The sequence below is a fragment of the Coffea eugenioides genome, chromosome 8 (genome assembly GCF_003713205.1).
Source record: "Coffea eugenioides isolate CCC68of chromosome 8, Ceug_1.0, whole genome shotgun sequence".
Classification (NCBI taxonomy): domain Eukaryota; kingdom Viridiplantae; phylum Streptophyta; class Magnoliopsida; order Gentianales; family Rubiaceae; genus Coffea; species Coffea eugenioides.
In genome coordinates, this window is record NC_040042.1 from 20,022,694 (window position 1) to 20,031,919 (window position 9,226).

Sequence of the window (9,226 nt, forward strand, 5' to 3'; positions counted from 1 at the left end):
CAATAGAATTCTATCCTACCTCAAAGGGACACCAGGTAGAGGAATTTTGTTCAAGAAAAATGAAGGATTGCTCATAGAGGCATATACTGATGCTGATTATGCAGGTTCTGTTGTAGATCGTAGATCAACTTCAGGATATTGTACATTTCTTGGTGGGAACCTAGTGACATGGCGGAGTAAGAAGCAATCGGTTGTTGCAAGATCAAGTGCGGAAGCAGAGTTTAGAGCTATGGCTCATGGAGTTTGTGAATTGCTATGGCTCAAAATAATACTTGATGATCTTAAAATCAAGTGGGAAGGACCTATGAAACTCTATTGCGACAACAAGTCTGCCATCAACATTGCACACAATCCAGTGCAACATGATCGCACAAAGCACATCGAAGTTGATAGACATTTTATTAAAGAAAAGCTGGACAGTGGCATGATTTGCACTCCATATGTAGCATCAAATAATCAATTGGCAGATGTCTTAACTAAGGGAATGCCAACTTCCAACTTTGAAGACATTACATGCAAGATGGGAATGGAAAATATCTATTCACCATCTTGAGGGGGAGTGTTGAGATCTAGAATATCTTTTTCTATGTATATCCCATGATTTCTGCTATATCCCATGATTTCTGCTCTATTTTAGGATAGAATAATTTACTCCTAATGTATTTTAGGATAGAATAAATTAGCTCCTAATTTTTAGGAAATTACAGATTTCATGGAATTGACAAAAGTCAAATTCCATTTGTATAAATGTTGTACAGAGTCCAGAACAAAAGATATGACAGAACAATTCAGTTCTTCTTTTTGTTCATTAAGTACTCTTTTTTAAGCTCCAAATCAAAAGAGCAATGATTAAAATAAAAAAAAAAACTAAGGATGAAATATGTCAGAAGAATTTCGCATGTCATGTCTATTTGTTAAGGTGCTTAATGAAAATTTCATTCATCTCTGTATCCATAGATAACTTAATTCACTAACTTAATGGACAACCTAAACAAATAAGACTAGTTTTGTAATGGTTGCGAAATTGAAACACAAGACTAATCTAAAAACTATGAAGTCCACACCAGGAAGACAAGTTGAAAAGCAAACAAAACTTTGAACAGTAAAATGCAACGATTTATGCAAAATTTACTTTAGCTTCTACCGTTAGTTTCACATGAAAAACACTGCTACTTCAAGTGCAATTTGTTACATCCCAAGTCTGCAAGTCTCACAAATCTTTCATCACGTCACTTCTTTTCTTTGTTTTATCTTTCTTGTTCTTTTTTTTTTATTGGTTTTTCCTGGGGGCAAAGTGTGGTGGACAATGTCTTAAATATCGTGGAGGGAGGTAAAAGTTGTAGAAGAAGATTGTAACCATTTTACACCTCTAGAAAATATTAACCTCCCAATGCCTAAAATCATCAAATATACAATGCTTTTATTCTATCTAAAAGCCATATTCTTCTTATTTTTTGGTGTCAAGCCGAGAGAGTTCTGCAAAAATACCAAAGTGTAATCAAGCTCCTCCAGAAGCTTCTCGCCAAATTCATCAACTATAAGCTCTGCATTGCAACCCAGCTTTTGTAAACTGATGCCATTCAAGAATGATGCCAGGGTCCGGAAAAGGAAAAGATCTCGATATATAATAGGCTCTATCTCAGGTCTTTGCACCTACAAGAACAGTAATGACATACCATTAGACTGCCGTCCTAACTGCAGGTATTGGGCAATTTCATCTTCAATCACATCAGTACAAGGTGCACAAGTCAACCGTAAAGCATCAAGTGGGGAAAGCAAGACATCATGTACTACAAATACATGACAATAAGAAAAGGTAAAGACGGCATGCTAAATTGGCAAAGGACATATAAAAACCACTTAAGAATAAACAAAAAGATACATTCAACAAACTGATTCATGAGGATTGTAGAACATGAGCTAATTTTAAGAAATCAGAAAATGAGAAAAACAATCAAATCTAAACAAGCTACTGCCAAATCCAATTATAAAGTGTGAAATAAACATCAACAAGCATATGTATACACAATCAGTATACAATGACGGTCACTATTGGTAACTTCTGAACTTTTCCAGCATGTGATCATATCTTACACTCTGGACTAATAACTGTTAATACGATTAAGAACTTCAACACTACCACCAATGGGAGGATGACCAAAAATAAAAAATGGATCAATCTCAGCTACCGTCTTATAAGAAATCATATGTCAGAGTAAGTAATAAGAAAACCTACAAGCACAGCCTCTCAAAATGGAGTTGGAACAAGTTTCATGCTATCAGATAAAACTAAAAGCTGGCATGTCTAATGTAAACCAAAAGAGAAACTGAAAGATGTAAGAACATAGATAAATTTCAAGAATCAGGAGGAATATCAGAGAACCTTAATTGCAACATCCTCTCCGGAGGCACACAAAGTAGCTCGGTAAACCTGACCCAAACTAGCTGCTGCTATAGTCTCTGATGAAATTTTGCTGAAAACAGCTTCAAGAGGTTGACCTAATTCCTCTTCTATGATGTTAAAAGCAACCTAAATCATTTTCAATGACATGCAGCTCAAAGAAAAAGGATTGTTCCAAATTCACCAAGTACGGGAAGAAATCACAAAGCACATACCTGGTCGGGAAAAGGAGGAACATCATCTTGAAGAATGCAAAGTTCATTCATGTAATCTTCTCGAATTATATCAGGCCTGTTTGCAAGGACCTGTTTGAATATAGATAAACAAAGAATATCAACTAAAAATACATTGGACAAATAAATGAAGGTTGCATTTCATTCCAGAATAATAATTCAGTGTTACAACTTGAATAGCAAAAATCTCAAATATTCAATGCAAGTGCGTCTCAAACTCAAAGCAGTCAGAAATCCATCAATCACATAGCTTATGCCGTATTCTTTGAGGCCAAATTTAAAACGTGTTAAAATCCAAACACGACAAATCCTGAAATCTAACGTGTTATTCTCATCCATTCATCTGAAGGCAAAAGAGTGGGAAAACAATAAAACATAACACCAGCCATCTTATATATTCTAAGCCACCTGAATAAAAATTTAACTACAAGATTTATACCATGGGCAACAGTCAAAAAGAAAAACAGATTGAGTATGGCTAGTTTAACCTTTGAATCAGGCTAAGGGTCATGTGATGTGTGCTGGTACCCAAAAACAATGAATGAAATTAGCAACTAATGATGGTTTCTTAAACCCTTCATTTCGGCGGGAGGAAAGGGAGAGAAATAGAAGATTGGGGAAAAAATTTGAGTACTCTCTCATTAATGAGTTTAAATTGGAGAAAAAATAGTAGATTGGGGAGAAAGTGTGACTACTCTCTATTTCTTCCCACTAACTGCTCTCTGTTTCTTTCCTTCCTTTTCTTCCCACAAGTGGAAGAAATGAAGAGAGGTTGGTTTTGTAAAGTTAAAATTTTGGCAATGCCATTTTGTCCATCAAACAAAGAATTAAATCTTTTCTCTTTTCGTCCTCAAAACTCTCAAACACAGAAAAGAAAGTTAAAGCAAATTCCTTCTTTTCTTTTCTCTCCTGATGTCTCCATGCATGTGGTGGTTACAATCTACTCCTTTTAACTTCATCCAAGATTATCTTTCAAGCAACAACATACAAGATGAGAGAAAAAATAAATACATCTCTCACGTTCCCCAGCAAAATGTCAATAGAAGATTATGTTTAGCTTGCTGGTAACTATAGTGACAAACAAGACGCAACATTCAACAGTCCAAAGCAACATAAGCATTTCATTTAGTAAAGTACCATCAATTATCCACTCCAAGTGCAGCCTTTCATTAGTTTCCATCTACTTCGTCCTTCTAAAAATCAGGAACATACAAAACTTGATCAAGATGAGCTCAGACTTCAAAAAGTCCTTTGCCACTACTTATCAAGATGAGTTCACTTTCACATTTTTGAACTTTGACAAATAAGAGATCAATAATATCTAGGAATTCTCTCATTTTTCTCAATTCATATTTTCTGCTTATATTGACCAGCTGATCTAGAGAAAAAGAAATACCAGATTATATGAGCAGTTTAAGCAAGTAATCCCCGACTCATGCAGGATGAATACACCAAGAACTCTGCAGGCATAAGAAAGCAAGTAAATCATCTATTAAAATAAAGCAAAACAAACCTGTCCAGCTTTGATAAAAGAAGGTCCGAGATCACAGAGAAGATTTCTTAGCTGGCTGGCGCGAAATGGAACCACTTCTTCATCACGACCAACGAAATAATCATACACTAATGTAGACCAATAAAGGCCTAACTTCCATACTATCTCCACCCCGCGACCAATGAGTGACAATATTGCGCCTCTTGACTCCAATACCTTATCCCTCACCTGAACGACCACACAACCATTACATCGCAGACCAGGATCATAGGCGAAATTAATACATACGACCAGTATATTAAACAGAAGAAGCCGGCAACTATAAAAGCATGATTCACACCATATTTACCGCTAGAAACTTGCAATAAGCTAGAAATCCAATACTAATCTTAAAACGGTTGACTGATGGTAATAAACTACAGTAAAAAAAAAATCAAACAAAAACCCACGAAAACCAAAACAGAGAAAATTACTGACAATGATACTCTTTGATGGTATTGAAAAAGGTGTTATCCTGAGCTATCCATTATCAAGTAGTACGTTCTTTCATTAATTTCCACAAGATATGAAACCAAATTAAAAGAAAAGCAAAACTACATAGTGTGAATTTGCGCATATTCCAAGCATTGAAAATGGTTATCAAAAGTACACTCCAATTTCCAGAAAACCGGAACAAATAAAAATCAACAATACAAAGTAAATCTTCGTACTGTTTGGGGAGAGTACTTGCGAAACGGAATGCAAACGCCGCGCTCAAAATCAAGCTGCTCCAAGGCCGTATTCCCGTTACCAGCACTACTAGGCTTTCCATTTCCGGCAGCCATTGCAACCGTCTCGGTCTCCGCCGACGAAGTTCTTGTTGTTGCCAAAGTATTATTGTTGATTTTATCACTTTTGCTATTACTACCAGTTCTATAGCCTGTGTTATTCGCCGCCGCCAAATTTGATATCCGGCGGCGGAGCTTCTTCTGAATCGGCTGAGAAAAGTGGAGACTTTTGTTGATTGTTTGTCGGATTGGATTGGAATTCCACCTCGGAGAAAGGAAATTGTTGTTAGGATGGTTTGTGGAAACGGTCAGCTCCATTTTCGAAGGTGGCTTGGATAATGAATTACATCAAAGGAGGAAAGTAGCCGAATGATTGTGTGTGTGTGTGTCTTTTTTTTTTTTTGTGGATAATGATGAAAAAACTTGCGTGGCTCTGGGATGGTTTTGGTCGTTGGAAGCCATTTAAGTTGTGTGCTTGCTTGTTTGTTTGTGTATTAACGACTTGAGTCGATTGAGGGGGAATGGAAGGGGGAAATAGGGGGTAACAGATACCATTGAGTTTGTTTGGAAAAGAATTTATTTGGATGATTTATTTGATCTAGTTATTGTAGCACTTTTTGTGATGTGATGTATGTGAGATAAAAAGGTGATTGAAAATTGTGTGTATGATACAAGCAAAACAAAATCTGAAATTTTTATTCCAAATTCTTGTTGTCCAAACAAACTCAATGGTTTTAGGAAGATTCTTGTAGGTTTTTCATTTGGAGCAACAATCTATTTCTTTAATTGGCAAACCGTGTACGGGAAGGACCGTCAAACCTTAAATTTTATTAATAATATAAAAAAGGGATAATTGCAGAAACCTCCCTGAGGTTTCTGACACCATCACTCACCGCCCTTATAATTTAGAAAATAGCACTTACCACCCTTGAACTTAAGGTTTGTGTTGCAGATTCAGTCCATGCCAGAAAAGTTACCATTAAAAATTTTTTTTAAGGAGTGAGTTGAGAAATTTGTACCAGATTTGCTCTTCATGCTACTTGCCAAGTTGTATTAACAGAGAAATGACAAAATATGAAAAGCTATTTAGAATTAGCAAAATTCAAGGGGTGTAAGTGTAATTGAATGAAATTTATCAACAATACATGAAACAACGATGGATACTAACAGCTAGTTAAATGACTAGATATCCAGGTTCTTGCAGCAAAGTTTATAAAGAATACACGTCACTTTTAAAACTCTCTATTAGTAATATGAACAGTTATTTATAGGGGTAACATAACTGTTTATGTTATCAGCACCAATCATATACAAAAAAAATATCATTGAATAATCAGCTAATTAACAGCATACTTAAACATCACTAAAAGTTACTGAGCATGAGATAAGCCTAGTTACAAGTAATTAGAAGTACATACTAATAAGATAAAGTTGTCTTTAGTAAATGAAAACTGCAGTAAGTGCATTAGAACATGTAGTAAAACTGCTATTGTTGCTGATATTTCCGGAATATAGGGTTATAATTATATTAATGGAAAGAGATGTAGTGATAAGTAGATATTTTACGTGTTTTAAGTGTGCTTTATTAGTTAGTTTTGGTGTGTTTTAACTACTTTTATAGCTAATTAAATAGGTTTCTAGTGAAAATATATATTTTATGGTTTAAGCGGTAAAAATGCATTTCTATGGATTTTTATGGTGAAAACTTCATGTTTTTGTAGGTTTAAGAATTCAATCATCAAATGGAGTGCATTGAGAAGATTATTGGATGATTATTGATGATTTGAAGTAGTTTAAAGAAGATATGAAGTGCAAAAGAGGAAATGGAATCAAGAACAAAAGAAAAGCAAGTTTTACAGTTTTGACACATTTTCATATTTTGGCTATATCTTGAGATACAATGATCGGATTGAGGTGATTCTTATACCATTTTGAAACTAAGAGATAGATCTATATTTGGTATGAAGACATCGAAATCCAGTGTGTGACAGCCCCACCTTCCCTTAGGGCGTACCCCAAAGGTTAGCGGACTGTCTGCCCAACTCTCGCCAGGACTACTAAGCCAAAATTCACATTTACCATACTAAACGCGCAATTTAACTTCGATTAATCAATCCATACTATGTACAATGGAATCTCTAAAGATTCAACTTAAATTATAAGTCAGAGCATCCAAACTAATACAAATACATATAAGGTTTACTAATACAGAGGAGCCCAAACCAAAACAAACTATAACTAGCTCAACTCTTTCCCCAAAATTCACGCTCCAAAAATTTCACCCCCTGTAAGGAAAACAAAGGTAACAGGGTGAACTTTCGCCCAATGAGGTACCAAAAAGGTCACGTAATCAAGAATCACACAATTGCGATTTTAATCTATCAAATATAAGCATCAAATATAGATATAAGTAAACACCACAGTTTAAACGAAGTAGTTCAGGTAAAAAGATATAGATGGCTCTCAAGAGCCAAATTTCCCGTTGCATTATTTGATCCAAACCCGTTGACACTCCGTCAACGATTATAGAAACAAAACCATGGCCGTAGATCCTCACTTTACAGTAATTTCCGTCCACCAAACATACCCCTTACCTGGCCCGAACACCAAACAAGAACAGTGGTAGTAATACTCAAGTATACCAGATATCAGAAGTATTCAGTGAATTAGTAACAGTTTCCTCATGGTTCGTCATTCTACCTCGACCAAGTCCTGGCTGGCTCGATTCGATTGACTACCAATGAGGTTTGAGCTCAAATCTCACAGTAAGGTCGTTGGATACTGGCCTCCAAACGACATCAACTCATGCACAAGTAATAGATCCAAATTTGCACAGTAAACCAGTCAAATAGTCAAGAGAAATGAGTGTGATAAAGTACACTCTCGTCTTGTCCAGAATAAATGAAAGTCACAGTTATTCAAGTCATAAATTTCAAGTATAAGTAAATCAGTTAAGCAACAAGTCATGCAAGTGGTACATTCACCAGTTCAAGCAAAAACAACGTCAAAAGTTTCCTCTCGAATTGTGCCCTTGATCACCGACAAACCCTAAGACAACCAAAATAAAATAATTATAGACCCCACATCCAAAGTCAAGTGAACGGAATTCAGAATTTAGGCTCGACTATGAGAGTCGTTTGCCTATCCAAGTTAGCTACTAGTGCAAAGATGCAAAATGTGATTTTGGAGTGAAAAGGAAACATTTGGACCTAAGAACATGAATAACCAAAGAGTCCTTCATTTCAATTCATGGTTGGAATTGCCGTTAACAAAATAGCTAAGAAGACAACCAACCTCGAGGTTAAAGTGAAACAAATGCAACTAGAAAGCATACTAGAACGAATCATAACTTTTCCTCTTACTTTTCACTTGATTTCATCAAAATTTCAGCTTATACGCTATCACCAAAGTGCATGCAATAAATCACATGTAACTTAAGTCCAAACCATCCCAAAATCATCCCTCTTATCTCACTTATTTCACAAGAAAGGAAGTAGTAAAAATTTCAGCAGCACTTCCCCTTGTTTCTTTACTTTTCCATCCAAAATCAACACCAAATTTCATTTCAATTCCACCTCAATCGCAACCACAAGTCATAAGCTATAAAATACACTTGATTAAGGCCACAAACCATCCCCAAATAGCCAATTCATAGCTCAAATATCAACCACATCAAAGCTGAATTTTTTGAAACCCTAAGCTGAAAATTTCAAATACAAGCTGGAATTTTCCTCAAGCAAGCCAAACTAACATATAAAAGCCAGATAATCCACATGGCAAAGCTACCAAATCATGGCCAAGCTCAAGCATCATATAAAGGCTGAAATTTCACCATAAAAGCTGAAAATTTCAAATCACCACTTCAAACCATGAAATTTCTCATGAAAACTATCAAAATTCAACTCTAAAACCACTAGTATGCAAGTATTAGAAGTAAAAAGAAGTTTTTTACCATAGTTACCTTGAAATCCCAAGAAAATGGAAACCAAGTACTTCTGTCCCAAAAATCTCTCCGCTAAAGCCTTTGATCTTCCTTGGATATCACTTTTTATGGAGTATTTTGCAAGACTAATGGTTAAAATCAAGATTCAAGCAAGAAATTTGAGGTTGAAGATGAAGTTTCCTTCCCTTTTTTTCTCTCAATGGTTCGGCCAAAAGAGGGGAAAGTGATAGGATTTTTTTTGTCAATTTTTGGTTAATTAAAGAGGTAAGAAAGTCTTTAGTCAAAGTCAAAGGTCCAAGACCTTTGTGACAAATGATTAACCAAGATTAATCCTCATCTTGTTGTTTTCCATAGGCTAAACTATCTAGCTAACTTCTAATTATCCCTTAG

At 35.5% G+C, this 9,226-nt stretch overlaps 1 protein-coding gene across 2 annotated transcripts; it reads right to left on the bottom strand.

The window, feature by feature from the left end:
• Positions 1–1,388: 1,388 nt before the first annotated feature.
• Positions 1,389–5,373, bottom strand: LOC113780949 (protein ACTIVITY OF BC1 COMPLEX KINASE 1, chloroplastic-like). Of its 2 annotated transcripts, XM_027326738.1 has the most exons (5): positions 4,837–5,370; positions 4,148–4,354; positions 2,617–2,706; positions 2,384–2,530; positions 1,396–1,653 (listed from the first exon to the last, which is right to left on the bottom strand). In XM_027326738.1, exons 1-5 carry the CDS (start codon positions 5,209–5,211, stop codon positions 1,426–1,428), a joined length of 1,047 nt encoding a protein of 348 aa, XP_027182539.1. In that variant the 5' UTR covers positions 5,212–5,370; the 3' UTR covers positions 1,396–1,425. The 2 variants fall into 2 exon arrangements, with proteins under 2 accessions (XP_027182540.1, XP_027182539.1); XM_027326739.1 differs by lacking the exon at positions 2,384–2,530 and having other exon boundaries at positions 1,389–1,653; positions 4,837–5,373.
• Positions 5,374–9,226: the final 3,853 nt, after the last annotated feature.

Coding starts and splice junctions, on each gene's coding strand:
- LOC113780949 (XM_027326738.1), bottom strand. CDS start 5,211: ATGGAGCTGACCGTTTCCACAAACCATCCTAACAACAATTTCCTTTCT. Junction 4,355..4,836: donor GCAAGTACTCTCCCCAAACA/GTACGAAGATTT, acceptor GTGGTCGTTCAG/GTGAGGGATAAGGTATTGGA. Junction 2,531..2,616: donor TTCCTCCTTTTCCCGACCAG/GTATGTGCTTTG, acceptor AAAATGATTTAG/GTTGCTTTTAACATCATAGA.